The 15,474-nt window shown below is 39.7% G+C and overlaps 1 protein-coding gene across 1 annotated transcript in view; it reads right to left on the bottom strand.

The window, feature by feature from the left end:
* The window catches only part of DACH1 (dachshund family transcription factor 1), a 171,833-nt gene that overhangs the window by 135,827 nt on the left and 20,532 nt on the right, over positions 1-15,474 (bottom strand). The window contains exon 3 of the mRNA XM_015832337.1: positions 6,074-6,235. Within this exon, the coding sequence (XP_015687823.1) occupies positions 6,074-6,235 (162 nt within the window). The remainder of the gene's footprint in view (positions 1-6,073; positions 6,236-15,474) is intronic.

Here is a 15,474-nt window from a genome sequence, read left to right as displayed (position 1 = left end):
GGTTGGCACAAAACTATCAAAACCAAGTGGTTGTGTGCACAAATGAGCACGCTTGGCCCTCATCTCATTTTAAATTAAAATACAGGGCTGTCAGAGTTTACGTTGAGCAGTTCATTGCAGATATCAAATCCTTTATTGGAAATTTAAAAGGGGGGGATATTTTTATTTAACAGGCTTTAAAATCACAAAAGGGGATCCCATGACCTTGGGACATAGCTATGGTCGTAAGTAGGAGTCATTGGCCAAGCCCCTGAATTTTGATCACGGGATCACGGGGATGCTTCAAAGGTTGTTAACTGTGAAAAATGATCATCAGTCACTTTTTTTCAGTGCTGTTGTAACTTTGAACGGCCACTAAATGAACTGTTGTAAGTTGAGGACTTATAAATGTATAAATAAGGTGGCTCTTATGCATATAAGAGTTTTATTATATAAATAAGTGTCTCTTATGCATATAGGAGTTTTATTAAATAAATAAGGTGTCTCTTATGCATATAGGAGTTTTATTATATAAATAAGTGTCTCTTAGGCATATAAGAGTTTTATTATATAAATAAGATATCTCTTATCCATATAAGAGTTTCCAATGCTGCCTTGGTTAACCTGGTTGTTAAGAGAATCTGGCTTCCACATTGACTTTGCTTGTCAAAAGATTGCAAAAGGGGATCACATGTCCTTGGCACACAGCGACAGTCCTAAGTATGAACCCTGAATTTTGGTCACAGGTTCATGGGGATGCTACAAAGGTCATAACTGCGAAAAATGGTCATCAGTCCCTTTTTTTCAGTAACTTTGAATAGTCCCTAAGCAAACTGTTGTAAGTTGAGGACTACCTGTATAAATAAGGAGTCTCTTATGCGTATAAGAGTTTTTATTATATTAATAAGGTGTCTCTTGTGCTTATAAGGGTTTCCAGGGCTGCCTTGGCTAGGTTTGACTTTAAATCACAGAGCTAAAATAATTTATCTCTGCTCGGTGCTATGGGAGAGGTTGCCACTAAAAAGAATCCCAGACATTTTTCCTTCTTATCTGCAGGGCTGCTGGGTATCAGCCCAGCTGTCACAGGACCGTGCCTGATATAAACAAGAGATTGCAGAGACATCTCAGTAATCAATATGAAGAAGGCTACAGTATGGAAGCTACTCTACAGCATATCATCCGTCTCTGCATCTATTTCTATGACCAAATGAAGCATTAATTCAAATCATAAATCTATGGTGATTTAAAACTGGGAATGAGCACCTGCCTGCTTTAATGATTTATTTTGTACATTTCAGTAAGCAGGAGATTTGTCCATATGAAATGACAGGTCACCTTCAGATGCCAGGACCAGACTGTTTATCACCATATAGACGAGCATCTCATCTTAGCAAATAAATATTAAACTAAAAAGAATCCGATGAATTGTGGAAAGGAGAGAACAAGTATTATAGTCGTATATTTCACCCTGCCTGCCCGCAGAGCTTCCTTACATCAGAGAAATGCACATGAAAGATGGGTTATTATTGCCAATTACCCCATTTAGACCAAGGTTTCTATTATTTTTAGAGTACCTTTATTAAGAGATAACAAATGCATGGCATTGCTAGACAGAGCCAGAATACTGCAGTGGTTAAAATGCTCCCCAAGGGATGAGGGGGGAGGGGTTTAAATCCACCTTCAGCCACAGAAGGTCACTGGCGATCCTTCCCACTGCTCTGCTAACATCAGAAGTTTATCTTAAGTGTTGAAAATCACACAGCACAGAGCACAAAGAAGCCCAAGAGAGGAGAAGCTGACGATTAGGAATCCTGAATGATTAATTCGAAACAGCCCAAAATATTTAGAAATGTCTCTATCTCTTCTTGCTAAATATGTCACTATTCAGACTTCCTGGCTCCCAGAAGTATCTTTTGAGGGACCAAATTTCACCCAACTTTCATCAAACACTAGAGAAAATTTATCTCTTAACAGGTTTTATGCTCCGAAAAAGCCTTCAGAATCACATAAGGAAACGATGAAGGGCTGTACTTTCCTAAGAGTTTTGTTTCCATTCCTGATTCAACAAAGGGTGGAGGATAGTGTTTTAATTTCTTCTTTAATTTCAGAACCCCTATGAAAGCTTTCTGTTCAGATCTTTAGGGGGAAAACAAAACAAACCTTCCCTCCAGGTTATTTATAGACAAAGAGAGATGTCAGAAGTATACCCGGTAGTCCTTGAATTCAAAATTATGAAGGTGCTGAAAGAAACTGATTTATGACTGGTCCTCACATCTATGACTGTTGCACATGAACAAAATTCGGGCACTTGGCAACTGGAATGTATTTTTAACAAGGGACGCAGCCTTCCTAGCAATCACATGGTTTGCTTAACAACAACAACACTGGCAGCAAAAAGTAATGAAATTGAGTGCAACTAATTTTACAGCCACATTCTTAGGAATGGAAGTTCCAGTCCCAATTGTGGTGGTAAGTCTACCACAATTGGTAGACTACTTGCAAAGAGGGTGTCAGAGGTAAAGGGTATCACATTTTGATCCTTCCACCGTTCCTGTTCTGCCCTTCTTGTAGTCTTTCATAAGGAAAACTGGACTTCAACATCTGGACTTCAATTTCCATCTGAACATAAGCCTCTCAGTAGGATCTCTGTCCAAAAAATTACTTTTAATTAAGACGGGAATTTGATCAGGAGCAAACACTGGAACTTTGCCTTCCTTCCAAAAAAAAGGCACTGCAACCATGCAGGATGTTGAAACCTTGGGCAAGATAGTGTCATCCCATGAGATCCCATTTAATAAGGCTAAAAACTGACGAGACTTTTCTGGCATCTTGTGTGATGTCTGGCATCTTTCATGTTGGCGATCTTGCTCAAGAAGAGACTTTGGGAGATTTCAGACGTTTCTCTTTAGTTACAGTTTTGTACCAAGATTAGAAGGTCATACCTGGCTTAGAATAGCTATAAGAGGGTCAGTTCCATGAAACTCAACATGGGGTGTACTACCAGGCTGCACAAATTTTGACAAAGACATACTATGGCAAGACATGCTATGCACATTAGTGCCTAAAGAGGTGCTCTCATCTACCCTATTAAGCCACTGTGGCTGCTCTATGTTTGTTCTCCTAGTGAAGCAAACAGTTGTCCTTTTCCACACCTATAAGACAGCCAAGACTTGCTTACAAAGCAGATGGAAAGTATTTTATGTCATCTCCCACATAATAGAATAACAGAGTTGGAAGGGACCTTGGAGGTCTTGTAGTCCAATGCCCTGGAGGTCTTGTAGTCCAATGCCCTGGGCAAACAGAAAACCCTATAATATTCTGGACAAATGGTTGTCCAATATCTTCATAAAAACCTTCAGTGATGGAGCACCCACAATTTCTGGAGACAAGCCATTCCATTGGTTAATTGTCCTCCCTTTCAGGAAATTTCTCCTTAGTTCTAGGTTGGTTCTCTCTTTCATTAGTTTCCATCCATTGCTTCTTATTCTACATTCAGCTGCTTTGGAGAATAGGTTTACCCCCTCTTCTTTGTGTCAGCCCCTCAAATATTGAACACTGCTATCATGTCACCCCTAGTCCTTCTTTTCACCAGAATAGACAACCCTAATTCTCATTCTTCCTGTTTTCCAGCCTCCTAACCATCTTGGTTGCTCTTCTCTGCATATGACGTGAAGCATCCCTTTTCAATCCTACACATATACAGCAAGACCTACATTCATCACATGCATATTTCCCCAGCATCTCCCCATATCCTACAAAATATAAAACACTTATTATAAAGAAAGTTATTGTACTTAATATTATAGTTTTGGTCTCTGACTAAAATCCAAACACTCCCTAACCGTCCTCCTCAATATGTATTATAAGCAAATGTTTTTATTCTGCAGGTTAGAGAAAAAAAGGGGGCGTTGTCTTACCTGAACGCCTTTTCTCAGCATGAAGAATGGAGAATCCACTAATGGATTAAAGAAGTCCTCTAGCCCAATTAGACCAATCAATCAAGTTGCCACGCCCCTGCTGGCTGGACCATGCCCCAGTTTCGAAAAGGGCGAAGCCAATGATTGTGTAACGTGTTGGCTCCCAAACTACTGACTGCAAATTTCAAAGGGGAGGGGGTGGATTCTCCATTCTTCATGCTGAGAAAAGGCGTTCAGGTAAGACAATGCCCCTTCTCCAGCATGGAAAGAATGGAGAATCCACTAATGGGACATACCAAAGCCCATGTGACCCTACGGGTGGGAAGCAGGCTGGTCAAGTGTCGGTGCTGCTTGCACCACCTGTTGTAAGACACGGCGGCCGAAAGAGGCCTCTGCAGAAGCGAATTTGTCGAGCTTGTAATGACTGATGAAGGGGGAAGGCGATGACCACGTCGCCGCCCTACAAATGTCAACTATAGAAGCTTGAGTCTGCCACACAGCTGATGTAGAAGCACTGCGTGTGGAATGTGCCATCAGACGGCTTGGAACTGGCAAGGAGCGAACCTGGTATGACCCTGCAATAGAAGCCTTAATCCACTGGGCAATAGTAGAAGAAGAAACCTTCTGACCCTTAGAAGCCAGATGGAAGGAGACAAAAAGTGCCTCAGATCTATGAAAGGGAGCAGTTTGCGTAAGGTAATATTGCAGTGCCCTGCGCACATCCAGAGAATGCCATTGCTTAGAGAAAAAAACAGTAGATGCTCTACCCTGCTTTTCATTTCTCCATTGATTAAAGAGAGTCGAACTAAGCATCTTAAGTTTTCCACCTTGCCTTTTCCCTCATGTTTAAATAATTTTGGGGGGACTGTTGTTAGATGTCCTTGTTCCTTCACCCATCCCTGAGGCTAGGTACAGTATGTTATGCAATTTTGTTCGGTCGACCTGTAGAATTTTCTATGGCTGAAATATTAACAACAAAGAGGGGGGAAAAATTGCTTGAAATCTGCTGACATGGGCATATGTGCTCCTTTTGTTCCTGGGTAGGAGTTAAATAATAAATATGTACAGGGAGATCCAGAACAAAAAAGTTGTCAAGCTGTCACCCTTAAGAATAACCTCAAAAATTTGCAGAATAGAAGAAGCATATATTAGATTGTCATGTCTGGTTTACGTCTATGCAACCTCTGCCTTGAACAGCAGTTAACAGCTTTCAGTTCACTCACTAATTCCTCTCAGAGAGCAGAAAGCCGCCATTAGAAGGAAATGTCCTTAAAGTCTGTGGTCGCTGAAGGAATATTTAAGAAAAGGAAATTGACTCCATATAGAGAAGCCACATCCTGTGGATCTCTCAACTTTTAGGAGACTGAAAGTGTTGTCAAAAGTTCCAAATATGAAACGCGGAGAGGAAAAACAAACAAACATAATTTTAGGCATCCATAAGATCAAAATAGCCACTAATTCAATTTTGTTCAGTCAACCTGGAACATTTAGATAGACAGGACTTGTTCAGTTTACCTGGGATTTAAGCAGACAGGACTTTGTCATCTACAAAGTGAATTCTGTATTTTAACTGGTCCAGTTTAACTCAACTGGTTAACAGGAACAATGAATCCAAAGAGGGTGGGGTTTTTGTTTTGTTTTTTTGAAATGCTACCCTGGAAATGAGTAGGCTTTTGATTAGTTCCATAGGATGGAGGGATGTTCTGATTTGACATCTTTACAGTGCACTTTCAGATATATTTAGACTGTGTTAATGTGAAAAAAAGCCACACTTGGAAAAATAAGCCACACTTGGAAAACTATTTTTTCTCCTGCCTTTATAAAAGCAGGTATCTTTGTAACAATTCTCTTGTAGATCAGAAACTTCCACTTTCAAAATTTTTATTAGTTTATCAAAATATAAAATGAAGAAGTACCAAGAAAAAAAGAAAATAAGGGAGGGAAAGGGGGAAGAATGAAAAGTGTAGGGTAAGAAAAAGAAAAGCACTGACTTCCGACGCCTTTTTTAAGGTAATAGCATAAAAACTCAACTTTTTATTTTTTACACTGAATCTGTCTAACTGGCAAAACCCAAAATCAAAGTTTCATATATATTTTTGTCCATCTCAAGAACAAAGTCCAAAACCGGTTTCCAGGTAGAAACAAAATTAATTGTGTCTTTGAGATCAAAAACTTACCCACAGCAGAATTGAGGTCCCCATTTTCAGACTCTGCTGCGTGCTGGTTATTATTGGCATGATAGTTTGACATTGCTTCTAATTTAATTTTTTTCACCTTCATTGCTTCCGCGATGGCAGCATTGGTGGCTGCGGCCGCAGCAGCAGCCGCAGCTGTCAGACCTACAATGAAAGAGGAATAACAACCATGAAATCACAACTTCTATCCTCTGTCCCTTTGACGTCACCCTCTTCCAGGAAACCGTGATCATGTTCTCAAGGAATGAACACGCTGGGAGAAAGGAAGGAAGGAAGGGAGGAAAAATCATCATCTGGAAGTGACAGCAAACTTCTCAAGGCTTTTGTGGCCAAATAAGTTGTGTGTAAAATAAGGCCTCCTTGTGTTTTTAGTCTATTAGCTTCAATCCTGCTTAGCCCTACTTAGACTATACTAGTTGAAATCATGGAGATTGCAGAGGGTCATCTTTAGTTAGAATAATCTAAATTAGTTATCTCTATTTAACTGATTTCAAGAAATGTTCTCAAGAACTAAGTCTAGATTTGGGCCCTTGTGTTTTTAACCTGACAAGGGGTAGACACTGTTCTGAGTTCCACATTCAAAAGAAGACATACCTCCTAGTCTAAACCAGGAAATGATGTTTGCTTGTTTGTTTGTTTGTTTTAAACTATGTTATGCTTAGGCTCTGTCTGTTCCTTTCCCTTCTCTGTTAGTCCAATCTTAAGGTTGGTGATATGCCATCTGAACCCAGATACCCTTTTTCCCCAGCTGCTGGAAATCAGGAACACTGAAATACATTAGAATTTATATGCAATGTAAACTTTAACTTAATTTTTAAAAAAATAAACAAAACCCTCAGAACCCTCCAAAAAATTCAGAAGAAACTGAAAATTCTGGGATATGAGGGACTGAGTTCCACATTACTTATGGATTTAGTGGGCTGGATCAAGAGTACGGTCCAGGCTTACTGATGGTCTCAAGAACAGGCCCTTATGTGGAAAGTCCTAAAATTTAGCTCAGGGCTGAGATGGAAATTCTTATTTCAGGAACTGAGCATTGAGAGAATCTGTTCTAAGGATCTTTTTATGAACCGGGTTGAATGTTCTAGGGGTAGGCAACCTTGGCTCTTTGATGACTCGTGGACTTCAACTCCCAGAATTCCTGAGCCAGCCATGCTGAGGGGAAAGGGAGAGGTTTCCAAGCTGAGCCATGCTGACTCAGGAATTCTGGGAGTTGAAGCCCACAGGTCATAAAAGAGCCAAGGTTGCCTACCCCTGTTCTAGGTCAACCCAGAATTATTTCCTTCAAGGTCTGATCTGTGAACATGAAGACTGAACATAAAAAAAAAAAAGGATCTGTTCTGGGGTATGAGAACTTCAATGTCCAGATTGCCCACTCAGCCTACCTCTGAAAAAAGGATCAGGACAATAGAGGCTGTAATAATATCATCACTGAAAACAATAATAATCTATCAAGAAGTACATTGAGATGAAATATTTATACAATCTTTTTCAGGAGAGAAAGGGGGAAGACAATCTCACTATCCCAGCTATTTGCCCTTATGTCTCCCTTTTTACGGCCCTGTAATAATAATAATAATAATAATAATAATAATAATAATAATAATAACAACAACAACAACAACAACAACAACAACAACAATAATAATAATAATAATAATAATAATAATAATAATAATAATAATAATAATAATAAAGTTGGAAGGGACCTTGGAGGTCAACCCCCTGCTCAGGCAAGAGACCCTATACCATTTTGGACAAATGGCTGTCTAGTCTCTTCTTAAAAACTTCCAGTGTTGGAGCATTCACCACTTCTGGAGGCAGGTTGTTCCACTGGTTCTCCTTAGTTCTAGGTTGCTTCTCTCTTTGGTTAGTTTCCATCCGTTGCTTCTTGTCCTGCCTTCAGGCGCTTTGGAGAATAGCTTGACTCCCTCTTCTTTGTGGCAGCCCCTGAGATACTGGAACACTGCTATCATGTCCCCCCTCATCCTTCTCTTCATTAAACTAAACATACCCAATTCCAGCAGCCGTTCCTTTATCCCTTAATTCGAGATAGAGTCAGGGAGACTGAATGGAACTGAGCATTTGCTGACCAGATGCCCTTCCTGATGCCTATGTGGAGTTTGCAGCAGATATTTTCTCTTTGTACCATGATAGAGAAACATCTGCCATTGCCTAGGATTGAACTCCGAACCTTCCAAGCATCTTTACCACTAGGCCACCACGCCGCTCATTTGCCCCTATGTCTAAAGCTCATTATTTACTTAGGGTTGTTGTTGTTGTGGGGAAAATTGGAGGAAAGTGTGTTGAGTATGTTCACCACCTCGAGATATTTGTAAAAAAAAATAATAATAAAGGAGACCAATTAAATAAATAAATGATTTTCATCATATTGCATTAAGGATTTGACCCCCCCCCCCAAAAAAAAAGTTATTTGCAAAGAGAATTTGAAATTCCTTTTTTGGGTTTTTTATTTTGTTTTATTAGTTTGAGTGGAATTGGTGTGGGAGGCGGCCCAGAGGGAAGGATGTAAATAACGGTGAAGGAAGCCACCCTGTTGCAGCTATCATTAATATCCCGAAATTGATAATCTGTTTATGTCTAGCATTTTTCCTGCTGATTATTCAGTGAGACAAGCCACTTTATAAATATCTCATCACTCCAGCGTCACAGAAATTTCATCGACAGTGCTTTGCAGAGCCATTAGCAATATGAATCTAACCATTAGGAGGAGGAGGCAGCATGTGGCATTAATACGCAGCCTTGCTTCCTAACCATCTGATAGGCAGATGGTGTAAAGTAGATTCTCCAGCTGAAATGGAAGGGCCGTATCATTTAAAACCTTGTTTGTATTCTAACTGATATCGCTGCCATATTGCTATCCAGGATGCATCGTGGCAATGTTTGAACAATCTAGTTTGTCTCAGTCATAAATGTTTACAGCCTTGTTTTTTGTTTTTTTTTTAATCTTTAGACGCATGTTCTGGAGCACATAATTTTTAATTTATGAAATCTATTGTTTACTTCGGTGGAATCGGAAGATTAGCAAGGCAAAGGAATATGAAATTTTTTTTATAAAATATTGGCTTTGTGTATGTGTGTGTGTGTTTTTCTTCAATAAAGATCGTTAGTAAAGGAATTAAAAAAAAATTAGCTGAGGCATTTTAGCCATTACATTTATTCATTAAACCTAACAGCTTCTTCCCCCATGTGACAGACTTAGAAGTTTAATGTTATCACACACAGCTCTTCATGTAAAGCTCTTACTGTGTGCAATTAATCTTGTTCCATAATTCTATTCACAAAGCAAAACATCAAAAACTTAAACTCCTGCTCAATAATTGTAGTTCTGAAGGAACCTTCCCTTCCAATGACTCATGCAGAAAACTCTGTTTAAGGAGTCTTATAAGAGCTGAAGTGAACTTGAATTACAACTCTATTCAAGAATCAGGTCAGATCACAACTTCAGCCAGACACCCACTGACAACCAAAGAAACACATACAAACACACGCAAATACACACACACACTAAATGAGGCCTCAACCAATCTTTTCCTTCACATAATTTAACAAAGGATTTTTTTTCCATCATCCATTTCAAAAGGTTCGCTGCCAACATTAAACTTTACAAAATTTAAAAAGGGATAGTGTGAATGTAAATTCATAATAAAATATTTTTAATACAAAATCGAACTCTCTTGAAAAAAAAACATTTCTATTAATGTGCAACCCCTCCCCAATTATTATTTAGCTTGCATTGCCAGCCAATGTCTTCCTTTGGGATCAACTCTGATATCGAATAATAATTTTTCTGCTCTTGTAGGAATTTACAAGATTATTAAAAAATATTTTACTTTTTACAAATAAAGTTCTTTATTCTGCAATTATTAATTTTAATTAGTGGCTATTCATTTAATTATCATAAAGTGATTTGATTTTCTGGACACTATAAGTAGGCCTACAGAGATATGGCTATATATTCTCACACACTTTTTTGAGTCAAACATATGCAAGTCTTATTTCAGCTGGTGTTCACACCAGCTGTAGCTTGACCAGCTAAAACATTGTACTAGTTTCAAGGGACAGTCTTAAATTCCTGGCCGCCTTATTATTGTTATTGTCCATTGAATCAATTCAGTCAACTGAGGATTAAGAAAGGCTGCCTGGTCCATTTACTTTTAGGTAAATGTGGTATGTTTCATTTGTTCTAGATTTTAAGCAGCTGCTAAATCTCTTTGCTGTGTGCTAAATATTATAAATGTGTGATAATGCGCTGCCTATTTCATTTTGTTTTTTTCTCATTCCTTCCATTATTGCGGAGGTGCTTACTTCAATGATAAACCACAGGAACCAGGGCTGACAGAGGAAAGGACAACAAAAAAATGCAAAACAGCAAGTTTAGTGGTCAACCTAAGGGCATCCCATGAAAATCCATGAGATTTAAATTCCTTATGGTCAACTTGTCCCATTTTCTTTCCACTCTGTCTATCTAAAACCTGATTAAGTCTGGATCCAACTCGGTGACATCCTTTGGCTGCCCTGTCTTAGAGATTATACAGTATTAAGTTTTAGAGCCTTGATCAGTCAGACAATACTTGATATTCACTTTTTACATATGCAGACAGAGCCAATAAATACACCTGTGGAGAACCTGTTTCCAGCTTAACCCCAGGTTTTACATGTAGATTTCATATGTCTTCTTCTGAGAACAGCTGGCATATCGTTCTTTTTTTCATTCTTATGGGAGAGCTTTCCGCCCACCTATTCTTTAGCATAAATCACTTAATGTAGAGGGCTCAATTCTCAATAAATGAACAGAAAAGGGGTAATAGGCTTCACTTGTAGAAGCAACTTGTAGAAGTCATTGTCGTTGTCAGCCATTCAGTCGTGTCTGATCCTTGGCCACTCTAGGAATCAGCACTCTGATGCCCCTCTGTCTCGCACTGCTTCCTTCAGATCCACCACGATCATCCTGGTGTCATTCTTTATAGTGTTCAGCCAACAGGTGCTAGGGCAACCCCTTCTCCTCTTTCACTCCCAGCATGTTTGATTTTTTTTTAGTGAGTCAGCTCTCATGACATGGCCGAAGTAAGACAGCCTCTGGAGATCTTGGCTTCCGGTGAGATTTTCAGTGAGATTCATCTAGGACTTCTTTGGTTATTTTTGCAGTCCATGGGATGCATAATAGTCACTGTTAAGGATGAGACTTTGGCAGCTATGTGCCTCTGTTTCAACTTGCCTTTAGATTAAGGGGGGGGAGTTGTTACTTTAAAGTGGGTAAGAAGGAGAAACTAAATTTTGATTCAGTTGAAGACCATGGGAGCCTGAAGCCTTGTCAAGGACACCAGAACAGGTGTGGATTTGAAGCAGATGGTTCCCATAACAAACTAAACTTGTTGATATGGATTATGTAAGACATTGGGGGTTTGGCTGGGAAAATTAATGTTTAAGTTTATGAATTGGTGTTGGAACCTCAGAGTTAGTTTTGCTTCAACAAAACCATGCAGTAAGCTTTTCGGAAAGAGAATGAACCTGGAGTTTTATTTGGATTCTCAAGCTGGATGTTGACAGTCACCTCCAGCACCACAGTTCAAAGGCGTCCACCCTTCTTCTACCTGCCTTTTTCAGAGTCCAGGTTTCTCAGCCATAAGTGGCAATTGGAAAAATTACTGAGTTAGCTAATCTGCATTTGGTTTTGAAGCTGATGTCTTTATTCTTCCAGATGTTATTCCTGCCAGACATTCCATAAATAAAAGTAAATTTCACTAAAATCAGTTTTGGGTAACATTGCCGTGTCCAGTCATGAGATGCTACCCAAAAATGAAATGAACAGGAAGTGTTCTCAAAATGCAGTGATATGATATAGAACAAACAAGGAATGCATTTTCTGAGGTCTTACAGATGTGCATACCAAATCAAAACAATTCAATTAACACTGTCCTCTTTCTAAGCAGTCCTCTCTTCTCACGCAATAGATTCTTAGTCATTTTTCAAGCTGCTGCATTATTCATTTCACCAGACCCACAAGGTGGGCTATAAATTGTTACTTTATCTAATCAAAGGCGACTTAACTCTAGAGAAGGTCAAAGGTTTAATTTTGTGAGGTATTATCTTACACTAGGAGTTTAACCAAAAAACAGAAGAAGAAAAACAGTCAAGAAATTGATAATAAATGAATCTTTATAGCCTCGGGCATTGGTCTAGTTTAGTTAATAAACTTTCACTGAAGGTTTCTTTCAACTGTTATGGACAAGGAGGTTAAAACAAAAATCTTAAATTACAGCCATGTGTGACTTTTAAAGCAGTTTTTTTTTTATTTCAAATCCCACCCCCCACAAACTTTAGAAGACAAAGCATTCAGTATATTAAGCAAAAATGCATACTTTAAAAGAGACCAAGAGGAGTAGGAAAACCATCTTTACAGAAGAGGAAAAACAGTCTGTTGTAAATGTGGAATTTTGTGTCCTGATCTATCTATTGAAAGGTGTACATCAACACTGATCAATTGATATGGAAAGAAGACTTAAAAGGAAATTTTTCACAGATGCAAACATTTTTCTGCCTTGGAAAAAGACAGAAAGCACCACATATCTCTCCCAAATCTCTCCAAAATGTGTATTCTTTTGAAATTTATTCTCATTTAATTCAGTTGGATGCCTCTCTAAATAAATTACCAATGCTTCACCAATAAACAAAGATTGTTTTTCTTCCCTTTTCTGATTATTTGACAGTGGTGATCCTTGCCCCTTTTTTGCCACACACTTAACTGCGATGGCTTTATGTTGGGTTTCCTCAGAATGTGGACCACCACAGAGTGGCCTGAAGGTCAGCAGAGAAAACCCAGTTTGTGCTTGGGATAAAATCCATTTATCACCGGACTGCTTGTGGTCCCAGTTCAAAGTAGTGGTCATTTCATTTCAACCCCTTTGTGGCACAGCACAGAGATACATAAAGGACTGCCTCAACTGATATTGTTCTTCTTTTGTGGACATCTAGAGAGGGTCTGTTCATGGTCCCACCTTGGGAAGAACTGAGGACAACATGGACTAGGGAGCAAGTCTTCACTGTGGTAACTCCCATAGTGGGAAGACATGGTCCTCTTTTCAGGAAGTCCAGAAGCTTCTGAAGTCTTTTCTTCTAGGCTTTTGGACCCTATGCCAGTGGTTCTCAACCTTTTCTTCACCATGGACCCCCTTTAATACTTTTGTGGACATAGACCATGACCACAGACCCCTCCCCCAAGTCTTAACTCAAGACTTAAATCATAACATGTCTTCAAGCCTTTGTGGACCCCTTGTGATGACATCGCGGCCCCCTCCCCCAGGTTACGCAGGGACCATAGGTTGAGAACCCTTGCCCTACAGTATTTTCCGGAGCTAGTGTGAATTTTATAGCTGCCTTTTAAATAACTGAGTGGATAAATTCACCCAATATATAGTGTGGGTTTTATAGCTGCCTTTTAATTTATGGAGGCAATTCAGATGCCACTTTTATACTTTTTAGTATTGGGCAGTATGGATATGTACAGTGACAGTGCTACAAAAGTTAAAAAAAAAGAAATGACATTTCTATTGTATGACTTAAGGTGGATAACCTTCAGTCTATGGAGTCCTTACATGCGACTCTATCTCAGCTTTCCTAACCTTCCACCACCAGAATTATCCAGTCACTGGTTCTATTGCTAAGGATCCTAGGAATTGAAATCCTCACATCTGGAAGGAGCCCAAATTGGAGAAAGCTACTTCTCCAAATCCTCCCCCCCTCCCTTCCTTCTCCTCAGCAGAAGGCGGCAGCTTCAAGGCACTCTGAAGCTACTCCAGAGGAAATTGAAGCCCGCTCAACCATAGAGCGCTGCTATTTGCATTTAGAGCATCCATGAAATCACGATGCCCTTGTTATTACAAAGCAAAGCTTCCCCCCTTCTCAGAGTGTTGTCCTTCCTCTGGCATAAAACAAGGAGAGAATGCAACTCCTTCTCAGCCAGCCCAACCCTTGAATGCCGTTCCTCTTAACACAATGCAGAAAACAGAGTTCTAATGAACAGCGGAAATGCAGTTTGCCAGAAGGTGAAAAGGGATTGGAAACCACACACCCCCAAAACTCATGAACCCCAGCTCACCAGTCACTGGGCACCCCTTGCTGCCTCCAAATCCCCTCCCGGAAGGTGGGCTGGATTTCTGCAGCAGTGCAATCTTACAAAGAGACCCAGCTGCTTTAATGAGTTACAGAATAGTATTGTATCCTTGCTGTTGCTTCTTCTGAAGCACCACTTCCAAATGGACCCAAAACACTGTCCTTTCTGCTGACCCATGGGATTAGTCCAACGTAGACAACATTTCTCACACAATTCTTATTAAATGAACAAAATAAAGATAATAAGCTTCACTGGTAAGTGGACCCACACATTGGAAGTAAATTTCACTAAAGAGGAGGTGGACTTCAACCTGAAAATCCCTGCTCTTAATCCAGTACCTTCCCCATTTCCAAGAACATTTTCCTTCTTGACTTAAAAAGCAAACAATTATTTTGGCAGCTTGCCTCTAAGCCAAACATTTGGATATGCCACTTACAGTTGGCTCTCTGGTTTCTGGAATTTGGACAGCATCCTGGATGATGTAAGAAGTTCACCTGTCACAAAGCTTCCTTATTTTTTTTCATCAAACTACTATGTAACTAAAGAAGAAGTAATTAAAGAACAGCCCAAACTTATCTGCGTATGATTAAACAATATGTTTTGTTTTTCCGCTGCCTTTTTTCCCTGCTGTGCATTAATTATGCAATTTGTTCCCTGCACTATTAACAACTCATAATTGGGAGCAAGAAGCTGAAACATGATAAACACACTGAATTAAAGTGTCCATTGGAGAGAGTGTGTTGGAACAAATGTCAGACTAGAAAGCTACAAAACAATTGTTTATATAAAACTGGAATGTTGATAAATCCCTATCTTTGGCCTCATTGTGTCATTTCTGCTTTCTGATATGTGCCCCAAATTCGGAGTTGACCCTTGGCTACTAAAAAGATAGGTCTTCTCCAGGATGATCTGTTCCCAACCTGTACTTTTAGATCAGGGGTGTCCAAACTTTTTTCAAAGAGGGCCAGATTGGATGAAGTGAACGTGCTGGAGGGCCGAACATTTTTCCAAACATTCTTTGAACCATTACAATTAAATGCAAATGAATTATTTTATGCAGGGCTTTTTTTCTCGGAGAAAAGGTGGCGGAACTCAAACCTGGCCACGCCCTCATCAAACCCTAGGACCGCCCCTTTAGAGAACAGGAATGCAAGTAAAATTTGGGAGGGGCTATTTCCGGTGTGGGAGGGGCTATTTCCGGTGCGGCCGGCCCGGAAAAAGGTGCCGGAACGCGGTTCCGCCGCGTTCC

The sequence above is a fragment of the Protobothrops mucrosquamatus genome, unplaced genomic scaffold (genome assembly GCF_001527695.2).
Source record: "Protobothrops mucrosquamatus isolate PMUCROS unplaced genomic scaffold, P.Mucros_1.0 scaffold2, whole genome shotgun sequence".
Lineage (NCBI taxonomy): Eukaryota > Metazoa > Chordata > Lepidosauria > Squamata > Viperidae > Protobothrops > Protobothrops mucrosquamatus.
The sequence above is the reverse complement of the archived record's forward strand: the minus strand, read 5'-3'. Positions and strand labels throughout refer to the sequence as shown.